At 41.3% G+C, this 16,881-nt stretch overlaps 1 protein-coding gene across 1 annotated transcript in view; it reads right to left on the bottom strand.

Moving 5' to 3' along the window:
• Nucleotides 1-498: 498 nt before the first annotated feature.
• LOXHD1 (lipoxygenase homology domains 1) overlaps nt 499-16,881 on the bottom strand; it is a 235,433-nt gene continuing 219,050 nt past the window's right edge. The window contains exons 28-30 of the mRNA XM_036746173.1: nt 13,524-13,653; nt 11,990-12,148; nt 499-984 (exon numbers count right to left, since the gene is read on the bottom strand). Coding sequence (XP_036602068.1) covers nt 504-984; nt 11,990-12,148; nt 13,524-13,653 — 770 coding nt within the window. The 3' untranslated portion in view covers nt 499-503. The remainder of the gene's footprint in view (nt 985-11,989; nt 12,149-13,523; nt 13,654-16,881) is intronic.

The raw sequence follows: 16,881 nt of genomic DNA on the forward strand, positions 1-16,881 counted from the left end.
GCCAGCGACAGTTACAACGACCGTTACAGAGGCAGTTACGACAGTTACATCGTCAGTTACAGTTGCAGCTTCAGTTTCAGACACAGACACAGCTGAGGCAGGAGCTGCCAGTAGCAGAGCTGATCTACGGGAGGAAGCTGAACAAAGACTTCAGTCCAGTGGGTAATCTTATTACCATAAAAGGGGGAAACATGATTTTGCTTTACGCAATCATGTTTCTCTGTAGCCTCCTGGTTACTCTTTCAAGGCGTACTTATTGGGCCTGGAAGATTATGATCAACATATCAAAATGGGGCTTCTGGTTCATGGGTTGGTTACTGTGGAGCCTAAATAAATGTTTTGATTCTTCTGCCTTCTACTTTGAGAGTTTCTTCTATCCGGCGATTCCGAACCTTTCAGACATGTTTATGATCCTCTTTGAGATTATAAACTCGGCACTCCTGATACACCATGGCAGATAGAAGGGCAGAGATGAAGAGACTCTTGGGCATTCTTATTCCCCCTCAGACTGAAGGGAAGAGATCTCTCCATGTCAGCCCATCTCCCTTCTTTGGGTCCAGCCACTTTCCACAAGCAAAGATTGTGGCGACTCCATTGCTAGTGTTGGTGACCTCTACCCTCTCCACCAGCCAGCCAGAGCTGGGACCTTTGCCATCATGCTCCAGCCTCACCTTGCGCAGCTCCCCCAGGTCCAGAGTCTCCAGGAAGAATCGGTCAGTGTGGCCCCTCTCAAAAAGGTTGCGCATACGCCGCCGGAGTTCCCGCTTCCCTGTGTCACCATTGGCCCCAAAGACAGTGATCATGACATTGGCATCCGTGCCTGCTCCAGGTTCATAACCCGTTGTGATTATGATCTCATATTTGACTGGCACCAGACTCTGGATCTTGCTGGCAAAGCTCTCGGTCACCTTTGTTACCTCGAACACCTTGAAGTATTTTTTCTTTTTCTTTAGGGGGATTTTGTAGTCACAGTTAAAAAAGTACCTGGAGAAACAGGGTGGGAAAGAAAGGGAAGAGTTTGAAATCCGAGGGAAAATTATCCAAGATCTTCCAGGGTTATAGTGGAATGAATCCTAGATTTAAAATCTGAGAATCAGAGTCCAGACCAAGGTCTGCCACCAGCTCTCTGTGTAACCTCTAAATTTCAGTTTCTCCATTTGTAAAACTGGGGAACTAGACTAGATAATCTTTAAGACACCTCCCATCTCTGAAGCTGATGGTCCTTCTGGTCTTGATTGGCATATTACCCTTGTTTACTGGCTATAGAGAAAAAAATACCTTCTTCCCTCCAAAGACATGAATTGAGTAGAAGTCCAGATATCAGTGTGGGGTCCAATGGATTTTAAAAGTAGGAATGGCTGCTTCTAATCTGTAGGAAGGTGTTATGAATATCTGAATGAGGGATACTGTATAGTCTGGGGGATAAGAGGTCCTTGCAGGCTTCATGTGAGTGGGTGCTATCAAAGGAGGAGTTATATAAAGATGTGGGGCTACTGAAAAGCAAGATGCTACCACCAAGAAGAAAAGAATCAGGGCAGACAGGATAGGCAGTGTGGTGCAGTGGAAGGTGTATGAGTCTAGCAGTCAGGAGATCTGGGTTTCAGCCCTTACTCTGCCACTGACTAGTTTGTGACCCTGGACAAATCACTTTAACTCTCTGGTCCTTAGTTCTATCCTCTGTAAAATGCAGGTATTAGACTAGATAGTTCCAACTCTAGAGTTATGAGCCTATGTCTAGAAGGCCCGTGAGGTTCTTTCTGTTTCTCAGTCTATGATCTTCTGTCTAGAACAGAGGTTGTTAATCTGGAGTCCGTGGACCTGAATAGATCTATGGATAGACTTCAGAGAATATGGGATTTTGGATAGAAAAAAATTACATATTTTCACTATAGATGATTTCCATTGTCATCCTGTGTATGTTATTTTATGCATTTCAAAATCTGAGTCTGAGAGTGTTCCACTGGTTTACCAGAATGAGAAAGGGATTTATGACATAAAAAAGGAATAGAATCCCTGGTCTAGATGATCTTCAAGGTCCTCTCCATCTCTAGAGCTATCTCCCCATGTTTCAATGACCTCTGAAGCCTCTTCCAGTTCCAGAGCCATGATCCTATATCTAGATGACCACTGAGATTCTTCCCAGCTCTGAAATTTTACAATTCCCTAGTTGTCAGAGATGCCAAGGAGTTTTCTAGTACATACCACCTTGGGTGAGATAATGTGAAATATTTTCCAATCCCTCAGAAGTCCTGTGATTTCATCTGTGAGAGAGGACCCTTCACTAGTATAGATCACAGCTTCCCCATGACTTAGGAGACAGTTTTCATGATTCCTTTTGGCCAAAAAAACCGAATTCGTGTCCTGAAGCCCAGCCTTCGGGTAATAATAAGCTTTTCTGCACTCAGCTATATGGAGTGGTAAGCAGTGGTGGTAAGTAATGTTTATAGAACAATACAAGGGTGTGCTGGTAAATATTTAACAACCAGGCTGGGATGAGGAGGGGAGACGTGTGCACACACATTTTTAAGTATTAAGACCTTCTTAAGTCTAGAGCAGACAATCAAGAGAACAATAAATTAAGTCTTGCTCTATAGAATTGCTGATTTCTGAGATGTAAATGCACACGCTTTTTTTTTTTTTTTAAAGGTGGGCTTTAGTGAGCTGGTTAGAGCTAGCACCACCACATGCCTGGAACTCAGGTTGCCTCATTTGTTGATGATGAAGAATCTAGCAGAAGAATGGAAAGTGCATATGTCCCCAAGAATCAGGAGAAATGGCCTGTTGAAACAGGGCAGAGAAATAATAGAAGGGAAAAGGATGCAGATGTAGAGCCCTGGTATTTTTAAAAAACAATGAAGTGGTTCACTTAAAATTTGTGGAAGTTTTTGCTTGGTGTGAAAATAAAAATCATTAACATGTATGATATGCAAAATGAAGAGGGGCAAGATGGGATGGCAGATAGCCTCAGAGTCCAGAAGGCCTGGGTTCAAGTCCTTCCTTTGACACTGTCACTATGAGCCTGTGCAAATCACAGCCTACCTCTCCGTGTCTTAGAGAACTCTTTAAGACTTTAAGCTGCAGACAAAGTGCGGATTTGTATTGGTAGAGAGAGTTTCCTCTTCCAGGAGATTCCTGGATCATTGGAATCACAAGTTTGATCCCTATCCCTATATAAATACATTGCATAATGGCAAGATAGAAAGCCTTTAATACTACATAAATATCTCATAATCACGAAATGTAAAGACCTATAATTAAAAAAAAACGAACCTGCAGAATCTCCCTTTTGAAAGTTCTTGTGAATAAGAGAGGTTATTATCTATCTGGAATAGCTTATGTTGTCTCACCTAAAGTTGGGGCGGGGGGGGGGGGGGAGGGGATGGATGAGATGACCTTGCAAGGTCAGCCCCAGAATTCTCCGATTGGCCAGCAGTTGGTTCCAAGAGCTTTAGACAAGTACGGAAATGAGATCATTCCCGGGATAGCGAGTGAGGTCAAGCCTGCTCTATAGGGAGTAGAGATCGGAGCAGAAAGAGCAGCGAGAAGAGACCAAAGCATGCCAGATTTGGCTGGGTGAGCAAGAGAAAGGGGGCGTGCCCAGGCCGGGAGCCCTCCTCCTCCGTTCCCAGCAGCAAGCTGCTGAAAATATTTGGAGCAGATGCTGAGAGATGCATGGTTTCAGTTACTGCCATGGCCCCCGGCAATCTACACGGAACCCACCAACAGCATGTCTGGAATTAGAACTGGCAACAGTCTAGTGAGGTTTGAATGCTGTGGGGCTCTCAGCGATGCACTTCATTTGTAATCATGTAAATGATTTCCAAATGATCCTCCCATCTCACCCTCCCAGCCATGGCGGGTATTTATGCTCCCTCCCAGGGAACTGAACGCGAGAATCACGGAACATTAGAGCTACAAGAGACCTTCGAGGTCCAATTCACCCATTGTACTGAAGAGGAAACTGAGACCGGGAAGCTGAAGTAAATTTCCCAAGATCAGGTGACACTGAATGGTAGAACTGAGACTAGAACCCAGGACTCCTGACTTCCAGGCTAGTTCTGCCTCCCTCCACCTGGCCTTGTCAGGGCAGGAATCCCTAATGCAGTATTCTTGGGATGGGGGTCACAGAAAGCTAAATATGCAGGTACATGCATGCGTGCGTATGAGTGGATGATAGCTTTGTTAATAGCAAAGCTATTAATAATTAATTTGATCCCCATTTTACAGATGATGAGAGCAGTATTGAGAGAAATTAAAAGATTTGCCCTGGCTCAGCTAGAAAGTGATTGAGCAGAATTTGAACTCGGTTCTTCCTCATTCTAATATCGAGGCACCTAGCTGCCTAGGCGAAAGGTTGCTTCACAAATGAACTGCTGTTATATTTGAACACATTTCTGGATCCTACAAGGCCACCTCACAGAGACTTAGGGAGGAAAAGTCCTGAATCACTTAGTCTGCGCTGACTAGAAGTTAACACGTACACTGGAGTTATCACTGGCAAATACCAAAATATTGAAGCTGCATTTCAAAGGTGTAGACTCCCTTTGGGTGCTGATTAATTCACCAGGGAGAGGCTAGAAACTTGATCTGTGGTATCGTCAGAGTGGGGCAGAAGTGCCCTAAACCATGAATCTGAAGAACTGTGTTCTAAGATCCTGGCTTTGCCAGTGATTAGCTGCATAACCTTGGGCAAGTCACTTCACGTCTCTAAGTCCCATTTTCGTTATCTATAAAATTCAGATAGATTACACTAGTTCAGATTTTTCTCCTTTTGCAGAAGAGTCAGGAGTCCTGAGTTCTGGTCTTGTCTCTGGCACTAATTGACTGAGGAAGCCGGACTAACATTTCTCCCACGTGAGAGATAGGAGGAAAATGAAGGATCCTCAGAGGGGCTAAAAGCACTTGCCCAGAGTCACCAGGCTAGTACGTGAAGAAGTAAGATCCAGATATAGAGAGATTTTACAAGAAAATTAGAAAAACATGGAACATATTACTTATCAGACTTATGGATAGGTGAACAATTTATGAATAAACAAGAGGTAGCAGAGTTAGGTGCAAAATAGATAATTTTGATTACATTAAATTAAAAAGGTTTTGTATAAATAAAACAAATGTAGACAAGATCACAGAGAAAGCAGAAAATTGGGGAAAAATTTCTATGGACAGTTTATCAGATAAAGGTCTCATTTATTTTTTATTTTTGTTTTTTCTCAATTATAATTTAAACATTTTTAACATTAATTTTTTTAAAAAAATGTTGAGTTCCAAATTCTCTCCCTCTCACCCCTCCCGTACTTAGGGAAGCAATATGATCTGTTATACATGTGAGGTAATGCAAAACATATTTCCGTGTTAGCCATGTTAAAAAAAAGATGCTCAATATATTTAAAGATATATCTCTATCAAAAAGTCATCTTAGAACTTTTGCAGCAGAACAGATGCTGCTTAAAGCATACAAACAGATTTCTCCTCCCTCCTCCCCTTCCCATGTAGAGTTGTATTTGAATGGGGGTGGTAGGAACATAAAGGTCTCATTTCTAAAATATGTAAAGAACTTTGTCAAATCCATAAGAATACGAGTCATTCCCCAGTTGATAAATGATCAAAGGATATGAACAGGCAGTTTTCCAATGAAGAAATCAAAACAATTTATAGTCATGTGAAAAAGTGCTCTAAATCATCAGTGATTAGAGAAATGCAAATTAAAATAACCTTGAGATATCATTTTACACCTATCAGAGGGGAAATGTTGGAAGGGATATGGAAAAATTGGGACAATAATTCACTGTTGGTGGAATTGTGAATTGATTCAACCATTTTGGAGAGCAATCTGGAATTGTGTCCAAAGAGTTATTAAACTACCTATACCCTTTTGACCCAGCAATATCACTACTTGGTCTATTTCCAATGATAATTAGGGGAAAAGGAAAAGAACCTATATGTTTAAAATGTTTATAACAAAGTAAGCAGTGTAACTTTCCACTCTACCACTGCCCACCCGGTCTGTAGTGTTCCTTTTAGCTCTAACATTCTAGGACTCCTTGAGTCTCCAACAGAGCTGTGAAAGGTGTTCTCTAGGGTGAATCTCTAGGACAATGAAAAACCCAAGGCTTGGCAGAAATGAGTGGTACTTCCCCACTTGCCTTTTTGATCTTTTACCTCCTCACTTTACCACACTCAGACTAGGAGCTCTACATTCCAGGTGTCATAGCAGCTGCAAAGGAGCCTTTTTTTGGCTTACATTTGCCCAGATGCTATATCTCTTCTGTTTTAAGGTGGCAAGCTTGAGAATGGAGTTCAGTACCTCTTCTTCGATGTCTTAGCTGACTACTCCGACCCTCACTGATCTCTCCCTACCGTGATAGCTAATAACAATAACAGCTAGCATTTATATAGTACTTTAGGTTTGGCAAAGCACTTTAGATATATTATCTGACTTGGTGCTTACAACTCTGAGAGGCAGATGCTATTATTATCCTTTTTTTTCTTTTTACAGAGAAGGAAACTGAGGCTGAGAAGTTAAGTCACACAGCCAGTAAGTTAACGAAGAATGATTTGAATTCAGATATTCTTGAATCTACGATCTAGTACTCTATCAACTACTCTTCTAACTGCCTACCTATTACTTAACCTCTAAGTCTTCCCTTCTCCAGTTCCTTTAACTATCAGTGCCTAATAAATGTGTGAACTCTCTATTTCTCTTTTCTCTCTTTCACCCTTTCTCTGTCTCTATCCGTTTATCTGCATATCCATCTATCTATCTATCTATCTATCTATCTATCTATCTATCTATCTATCTGTCCTTCCGTCCATCTGTCTATCCGTCTATCCATCCATCCATCCATCCATCCATCCATCCATCCATCCATCCATCCGTCCATCCGTCCGTCCGTCCATCCGTCCATCCGTCCATCTGTCTGTCTGTCTATCCATCTATCTATCTATGTATCTATCGATCTATCTATCTATCTACAGAGCTGTTGTGTGGAAGACGTACTTTTTCTTGGCCCAGAAGTTGGGGCTAGGAGCAATGTTGTTAGAATCTGTTTTGTAATTGACTCACTTCTTTAATGGTATATTGGGCTGTTTCTGATACCTGGATTGGTACCTGCTCTGCCCTTCAAGTTACCTTGATGGTTTTTATTGAGTAGACTTCTTTCTGTTCCCCTACTCAAAACAGACAAATTCAAACTATCAAACTTGGGCCACCCAGTCTCCCCACCCATGGTATTTGGGGAGGGAGAGGATATCTAGGGAGCCTTTCTTCTGTAGTCCAGATGTCTATCCTTTATATACTAACTCATGGCAAGTTAAAAGTAGATTCTCCTGGTCTATACATGGGCAGAGATGTGCCTCTATTATCTCATCCCCTCTTGTCTTCTGGCAAAATCAAGATATTTGCTTTCCAAGCTCAGAATTAGTAATAACCAGGAGATAGTCTGCCTTTTGGTGCCCTGCTCGTTCCAGTCCTTCTTATGGATCTATAGAGCTATGGCCTTTGGCTTGATGGGGCATCTTTCCCAGTCCCATTCCTAGGATTTGACACACAGAGCTCATTGGTTTTGATCATTATATACTACAAACCCATGTCAAGATCTCTGGGCATTGGGAGGTGGGGGTGGGGGTGATCTTCCTGAACCACAGGGCCATTGTGCCAAATGTTCAAGGCAGGTTCTGGCCTGACACAGTGTAGTCCTTATAGCTTGAACATACAAGTGAGCAGTTGTTCTTATTAAGGTAGGATACTATGGTCCTCGAACAGCAACACAACGATTCCTTATGTTAGCATGGGCTCCAGGCCTCTCACTAACCTGGTCACCTTCCTCTAGACGCTTTCTAGCTTATCAATATCCTTCACAGGAGACTCTCAGCCTTGGACTTAATCCTCCAGGTACAGTCTGATCAAAATAAAAAAAACACCGGGACTATTGCGTTGGTTAAGAGGAAGCTGGGAGGCAGTGTGATGCAGGATGGTAAAAAGGACTATGTATGACCTCAAATAGGTCACAACCACTCTCTACCCTATAAAATGATGGAGTCAAACTAGATGATTTCTGAGGTCCCTTAAGCCTCTAAATCTATTATTCCTATGAATTGAAGCCCAAAGTACAGGAATGAGGTAGAGCCAATTCCTTAATTGAAAGGCTGTAATCAGTTGTGGTAAGAGTTCTAGACTTGGAATTAGGAAGACTTGGGTTCAGATCCTTCCTCTGATATTTACTTGTGGTGTGACTGTGAGTAAAACACTCAGTTTCTCCATCTGTAAAATGGGGATAATTATGTTTCATAGGATTGTTGTGAGGCTGAAATGAGATAATGTTCCTTCAGCTTCCTCCTCTAGTTGTTGAGTTCGGTCCTGGAACCTCCATTGGAGGAGTTACCCATGTCAGCCTTACTTGCTTGTTATTGGGCTCAGCCCCTGAACTTTTTTCCCACAACCAATAGGTACCTCCCTCTCTCAACTTCCAGCTCTCTTTTATGTGCTGTCTTCTCTATTAGACTGTAAGCTCTTTGAGAACAGAGACTGTCTTTCATGCTGCTTGAATTTGTATACCCAGGGTTTAGCACAGCCATAAGAAATATATATGTATATTATATATATATATATATAAATATATATATGAATATATATTCACATATAAGAAATGCTTTTCTAAGCTAATGGATTTAAGCCCCTTCTTGGTGGGGACCGGATTCTAGACCTGTGAACCTCATTGGTGAAAGGGAGGAAAGTGAGGAAAATGCCCTTTACCAATGTAGATTGGCAAGGAACCATCTTTAAAGGGTTGCCTGAGGTGCTAAGAAGTTAAATGGCTAGCTTAAGGTCACCCAGACAATATCCTCTGGCAGGGGTCTTGAACTCAAATAGGCTGGATTTCTGTAGTGGCCCTCAATCCGCTGTAAAGGGCTTTGTAAACTTTAAAGCACTATAAATGTCCAACATCATTATTACCAAGATAGATAAAGATCTTTTAAGAGAGCTCCTCATAAATGAGTTCAGATCTCAACAAGGTTAACTCATTTAGATGAATTATGTCCCAGAATGTAGGAAGAACTTGTAGGTATGATCACAGGACTACTCTGGTTAAGTTCTAAGAAACTGTAGAAAACAGGGAGGAGGCATCAGGGAAATGGGAATGAGTAAATGTCGGATCAACTTTCAAAAAGATAAGGAAGGTCGATTTTGGGAAACTGGGCCAGCGAACTTGAATTTGATCCCAGGTAAAATTCTAGAGGAGATTATTAAATAGAAAGATAATCAGGAGGCAACTTAGTTTCCATAGAAGAAAAAAGTCATTGTCAAACTAAGTTCCCTTGGCTTTTTAATTGAATTACTAGATTGTGCCTAAGACAGTAGTTTTATGTATTAGGAACTCAAGTCAGTGTTAACCGAATTGAATTAAACTGGTAGATGGGAAATATTATCAAAGAATATAAAAATACTAGAAACTGGCATTATATAGATTTAGGATTTTGAAATCACTTTGCAGATATTTTCTTATTTGATCTTCGCAACATTCCTGTGAGGTAGGTACTATTATCCCCATTGTATAGATCAGGAAACCAAGGCTCAGAATGGTTGAATGAGTTGTCCAATATCACATAGATTGTAAGCATCTGAGGCAGGATTGGAAGCCAGGCCTCTCCTGATTCCAAATCCAATGCTCTTGGTTTCAGTGAGGCATGTGACAAAGTCTCCCACATAGCTTTGTGGATGAGATGGAGAGGTGTGAGTTATATGAGAGTAGAGTTAGGTGGATTCAGAGTTGGTTTGAACCACTTAGAGAGTGAATTGTGTATTATTAGGGGATGAATATCAATTTGTAGAGAAGGCTCCGGTGGCCTGTAAAAGGGTACTGTCCTACTTATGTTTTTAGCATCAGTTTGGCTGAAGGCATAAAGAGCAATCTTGTCAACTTTATGGGATGACACATTGTTGGAACAGAGAGCTAATACACTGACAGCCAGAACTCAAGGCCTAAAGATCTCACTAGACTGGAATGATGGGCTAAAACTAACAAGAGATATGCAACAAAAACTGCTTAAGTCCATTTGTGTGGGGTAGAAAGTTAGGGATGGGAACTAGCTAGATCTGTGATTTTACTGACACCAGGAACTCCTGGGTGAGGAAACTCACTATATTAATGCAAGTCAATCAACCGTTCAATCAATACACATTTATGAAGTACCCATTTGGTGCTAAGCATTGTGCGAAGTGCTAGTCAGCACCTTCTTTACAACCGGTAGTCTTAGAAGTTCGCCTAGAACATGAGAAATTTCTATCTTGCTTCTCAATAGAAAGGTAATCAAGATAGATGTAAAATCTTGTACTTTGGTTTAAAAAGTCAATGGCACAAGTGCCAGGTTGAGGGAAGACTTAGCTTAATAGCAGTTCATGTAGAACATTTAGGGCTTTCATTGGGCTGCAAAGCTCCATATATTTTAATATGATATGTCTACCCCCAAAGATAATGTGACCTTTTAATTCAGTTCGGGTCAAATATATAAGTGCCTCTCATTAGCATGGCACCATGGATACAAAGTTAGCTGTGATAGTCTCTGCTTTCAAGAAGTTTATCATCTAAATAGAAGATTATATCAGCAAAGGTACAGTGTCCAGAATGAGGGTGCTGCTTAGTCCATATCTGGATTAGGATAACCCTTCTGGACACTACTTTTAAATAAGAAAAGTAACAAGATGGAATGTGAATCAAGAGGAGAGTGACCAGGGTAGTGATGGGTCCAGAAACCCTCTAATGAGAAGAATGCTTGAAAGATGTTTAGGATGGAGAAGAGAAAACTGGGGGTGGGGGCACATATTGACTCTCTTCAAATATCTATCTGAAGGGCTGTTACGTGTGGCAAAAGAGACAAGCTTGTTTTCAGTAGTTCCAGAGGGTAAAATTAGGAAGAAAGGGTGGAAGTTACAAGGATACAGACTGATTCAGTAAAAAGGAGAATTTCTAATGTGAAGGAAATTACGATTTTCATATTAGTTGAAATGATACATATAATGAATATACTAATAATTTAGATGTCTCAGAGCTTCCTTTTTCTCAGGAGACTCAGGCTTGGGAGTCAGAAACTCACAATGCAGTTTGAAATAATCAATCAAACCCTTGACAGTGCTCTCACAATCACTATATTCCTATGCCTGTGTACCTTAAGTGAAGTGAATCAAAGATTGTAGAACCTGTTCTGGTCACAGAACTCTGGTCCTGTGCCCCACAAAGTAATGACTCTAGGACTTGAAACAGCACTGTTCCCACAAGACTCCAGAACGCTTGTATTGTCCTGCACTCATGAGCTTGTCGAGGGAAACCACTCACGCCTTGGAAATGATTGTTTTGTAGTCTGCTTTCCCTCTCTTTCACACTTGTGATTTATGTATATAGGCTGTGCCTTTACTCTAGCACGGAGAGTATCCCTCACTCTGAAAGTAGTTAATTAAATCACTGCTTGTTTCCCAATACTCCTGTCTCTGGCCTGCTTTGTGCAGCTCCGGGCATTCATAGGTTAGAGACTGGTCCAGTCTAAACTACATTTCAAGTTTTGTTAACACTAACAACCAGAACAGTCAAAAAAATGGTACAGACTGCCTCTGGAGGCTGGGAGCTTCCTGTTACTGGATCAATGATGACATTCTGTCAGAAGGTTTCTGCAACTGGGTAGAAGTTTGGACAAAAAACTTCTAAGTACTCTTCCAACTCGGATGTTCTATGACTCTGTGATTCATTTTGATATATTGCCTTGGTATTTCCTTTCAATGCTTTTCCTATTCCCCAGTGCCCTCATAGGATGCTTCCTAGATGACCTGGTTCCTCCTTCACCCAACTTCCCAAGGTTGTGCCCATGACACCAACCCAGCTTTGCCCATAGCCAAATGAGGCAGAAGATTCCAAGCCACCTCAGTAGTCTATACCTTTCTGGTTGGGAAGTCCCACCTCAACCTTTCCTAGTTTCTTGGCCAAGGCAGAAAGTTACATACACATTGTTGAACTCCAGCTCTGTGATGGTGATGGTCTTCACGTGCCAGAGTATCTCCCTGGGAGGCATCCTCTGCCCTTCTCTGGGCATGTGCCACAAACACAGTGCTGCTATGTCACCCACATAGGTGCTGTCAAATTCAAATTTGTCGGTGGCGCCCCTGTAAGAAACAAAGAGGTATGTTCAGTGCGCCTTCCCACACCTAGCTCTTCCATCCATCCATCCATCCATCCATCCATCCATCCATCCATCCATCTATTATCTTGCCTATTTTATTTATCCATTCATTCAAAGAATATTTATTGAGTGTCTACCATATGTGAAACACTAAAACTAGGCACTAGGGGATGCAAAGAGTAAGAAATAATTCCTTCACTCATTTGGGTTATATTTTAGTTAGGGAGGCAAAACTACCACAGGTGGAATAATTAAAAAACCACACAGTTCTGTCTATGTTAAGGCTGAAAGTTTGGCAAAGTCAGTAGGTGTTTCTAGGAATTCAGGCCACGGAGAGACCACTAAAGACTGAGCTGTTCAGGGAAGGCTCTGTGAAGAAGGTGGGATTGTATCCTTGGCTGAGAGGTAGGACTTGGATGGCAGGAAGGGGACGGGGGGAAATAAGATGAGCCAAGTCATGGAAATGGGGATGCACACAGACTATAGGAGTGGGATGGCATCCAGCCTCACTGGACAGTAGGATGATGAAAGGTTGGAAAGATCAAAAATAAAACTTGGGGCCAAAGGGTGATGGGGCATTGCATGATAGAACAAGTAGCCTGGGCTTTATCCTATGGGCATTGGGGAGGGAGTCATTAAAACAAAAATAGTGACAGAATGTTACCTAAACAGCTTTTAAGATTAATTTTAAGATTGATCTTGGATAACCTAGACTTAAAGGACTTAAAGGTCCTCAGGCATAAGGGGCTATGTTAGAGAATAAAATCAAAGAATGCTTTTTGGACAAATCCTTATGAAATAAAAATATTATTAACTGATGATTTATATGAGTGCTTTCAAAACTGCAAAGCACTTTACCTGTGTTATCTCATCTGAGCCTCTCAAGAACCCTGTGAGAACCCAAGTTTTCTTATGCCCATCTTACAGATGAAGATGTTGAGGCTCTGAGCAGTGAGGTAACCTGCCCACGGTGGCTAGTGAATGTCAGAGGCAGGATTTAAGCTCAGGTCATGGGAGCTCTAAATCCAACACTCTCCTACCCCACCCTGCCTCTCACCTCCATGAAGCTAACCTCTTGGAGGGGAGAGATCATGCCTTTTCATTGTCTTTTATCTCCCATAGTGCCTAGTGTGCTGGCAACCCAGAAGAGACTGGTGAACACTTTGTTAATCTGTGTCCTAGAACCAGACACTCAAAGCTGCCCATCCCCCTCCCCCCTCTCCATGCTCCATACCATTAAAGACAAGAGGACAGCATGACACCTGGCTGTTCTTAAATCTGTTTTTCTTATTCTCTCCTCTTCCCTCCCTTCCTTCTCTCCCCACTCCACCCCCACCCCATCCATAGGCCTCCCCTACTTTCTAAACACTCTATGCCTAGGGCTGTTTTCAATGAGAAATTCTTTGGATCGGTCCTTTCTTCCTTCCAGAACGATCCAGGCATTCTCCCTGGTATCTGAATCGCCGGTTTCTATGACGATCTCATAAGCTGCAATAAAGGACAAAAGCCACACATTAGGAGAGAGGAGGCAGCTGCCCATAAGTGGGGATCTGGCAGAACAGCCCGTGTCTCCTTGGCCTCATCCTCACCTCTGAGGAGGGGGGAGCATGGGGGTAGGGGGAGCTGAGGTTAATTACTGGGCTAAGAGACTAGAAATAGACCCCATGATGGAAAGACCCAGTATCCCCTAAAGATTCAGGGGATAATTAAGTAATAATTGTCATTCTGTTTATTGTAATGATTTCTTCACCATGTAATCAGTGAGGCAATCTGAGATCAAGTGCAGTAGAGAGGCCTGCCTGGAGGAGGTATGAAGAATGGAGGGATGGAGTAAGTGGGGAAGGTGTTTCCAAGAGCCTGGTTTTCCAAGTCACACTGACATAAGCCTAAATCTCTGTCTCATATTTCACCACTGTGACCATTCATCATTCATGTGAAATATAACTGGGTAAGCAGCGACAAAAAGGGGTGGGTAGGAAGGTGGAGGGCAGAAGGTCCCAACAGTTGTGAGAAATAATTCATTCGGGCTCCTATTCTATTCCTATCAGCATTAATCATTTTGATATTCTACATAAATAATATAGGGATAGATAGGTTCTTATAGTGGGCCTCAAACTGTAATGTAATGTTCACTGCTTGTTTACCAAATCGAGGCTCACTTGTGGAAACATTAGGACACTGACAAAGATATTTCCATCCTGTTTTATCCAAATTCAATGTCCAAGCCCAGCATGGGAGGGATGCCTTGATGCTTCAGAAGGTCCCCCAACTTATTTTTGTACCTCTGGACCTCTCTCTCTTGTCCAACATGAGCAAGTGACCATATTATGACCACTGAGTCAGTGAAGATGCCCCATACTTCACCCAACCTGTTATGCCCTCCCCCTTATAAATCATTTTTGGCCTGCAAGAGCAAGGTCTATCAATCAACAAGATTGTGTATTTCACTATGCCTCTTTTGAATATTTGGAAAACTATTAAAACAAGGTCCTAGAAGAAGGGGGCATTTCAGATTGTGAGGAAGATCTGAGGTTTACTTCATTAGAGGGGACCATGGAACTTTTTAATAAAGTGTCATTGGCTCAGAGCTCTGACTCAAGTTTCTTTCATTGTTGGTTGGACAATTTTGATCCTCACACAGAAATATACAAGAAGGGGTCTGAACCAGCTCCTTTTTTTAACCACATAGCTTGATTCTCCAGGTCCATATTCTTTTAGCAGAAGGAACAATAGAATCACTGAGTGTTACTGCTGGATGTAACCTTAGAGATCATCTAGTTCTCCTCATTCTGTAGAGGAGAATGCAGAAGCCCAGAGAAGGGAATTGAGTGGCCTAAGGTCACACAACTTGTGAAGGGTAGAGCTGGGAATCTAACCAAGGTCCCTGGTTCTAAATCCTTTACTCTTTCCATTGCATGCTGCTGCTGCTACTGTGAGTACCTAGAGCAGATATTTCTCTGCACTTTGTAGAAACAAAGCACTTTCTAAAGGGGTGGGGTCCCTAAAGTCTTATCTCAGTTAAAATTGTTTTTCTGATTACACATAAAAAATTTAAATATTCATTTCTAAAAAATTTGAGTTCTAAATTCTCTCCTTTCCTGGATCCCTTCCCCCTCCTTCAGCAGGCAAGCAATTTGATATAGCCTACATACATGCAGTCACACAAAACATTTCCATATTATGTTGTGAAAGAAAATACAGACCAAAAAAATAAACAAAAGAAAAAGAAAGTTTAAAAGAAAAAGTATGCTTTGATCTGCATTCAGACTCCATCCGTTCTTTCTCTGGAGGTGGATAACATTTTTCATCATTCAGAATTGTCTTGGATCATTTTATTGCTGAGAATAGCTAAGCCATTTGAAGTTGATCATCATACAATATTGCTGTCACTGTATACAATGTTCTCCTGGATTCGCTCACTTCACTTTGCACAGTGGATAGAGCCCTGGGCTTGGAATCAGGAAGCCTTTTCTTCATGAGTTCAAATCTGCCCTCAGAAATTTACTACCTGTGTCACTGTGTCACTTAACTCTGTTTGGCTCAGTACCTCATCTGTCAAATGAGCTGGACAAGGAAATGAAAAACAACTCCAGTATCTTTGCCAAGAAAACCCCAAATGGGGTCACAGTGAGTTGGACTGATTCGACAACAACAAAATTGTTTAGATCTGACTTTTTTTGTGTGGAAAAAGTGTCTTGTACTTGTATTTGTCTTGGCAGGTAGATGCAAGTATTTGTATCATCTATGGTTATTTTAAATAGAATTTCTCTTTCTATCTCTTGCTACTGGGAATTGTTAATATACAGAAATGCTAATGATTTATGTGAATTTATTTTATATCCTATGAGTTTGTTGAAGTTGTTAATTATTTTAACTAGTTTTTAATTGATTCTCTAGGAGTCTCTAAGTATACCATCATGTCATCTGCAAAGAATGATAGTTTTGTTTCCTCATTGCCTATTTTAATACCTTCAATTTCTTTTTCTTCTCTTATTGCTATAGCCAACATTTCTAGTACTATATTGAATTATAGTGTTGACAATGGGCATCCTTGCTTCGCCCTGATCTTAGTGGGAAGGCTTCCAGCTCATCCTTGTTATCAATAATGCTTGCTGATAGTTTTAGATGGCTACTACTTATCATTTTAAGGAAAGTTCCACTTATTTCTGTGTTTTCTAGTATTTTTAATAGGAATGAGAATTGTATTTTGTCGAAAGCTTTTTCTGCATCTATTGAGATAATCGTATGATTTCTGTTGTTATTGTTATTGGTATTGTCAGTTATGCTGATAGTTTTCCTAATATTGAACCAGCCCTGAATTCCTGGCATAAATCCCACCTGATCATAGTATATGATCTTTGTAATCTATTGCTGTAGTCTCCTTGCTAGTATTTTATTTAAAATTTTTCCATCAATATTCATTAATGCAGTCTTAAACTGCATTTAAGTATAGTTTAAACTGTATATGCCCTGTATATAAGATTGCTTTTTATTCCCACATTAACCTTGTGAAATAGGATTTTTATCCCCATTTTATGGATAGAGAAGCTGTTCCAGAGAGTAAGCTGACCCATGTCATACAACTATGGAGTTCATGACAGAGCCAGGCCTGGAACCCAGACTTTCTGACTCAAGTCCAAAACTCTTTCCCCTATGTTATGTTGCCCAGGGAAGAAGAAATTTAAAAAAAATTCCTCTTGGCAAGAGAAGTAGTTG

The sequence above is a fragment of the Trichosurus vulpecula genome, chromosome 1 (assembly GCF_011100635.1).
Source record: "Trichosurus vulpecula isolate mTriVul1 chromosome 1, mTriVul1.pri, whole genome shotgun sequence".
NCBI lineage: Eukaryota > Metazoa > Chordata > Mammalia > Diprotodontia > Phalangeridae > Trichosurus > Trichosurus vulpecula.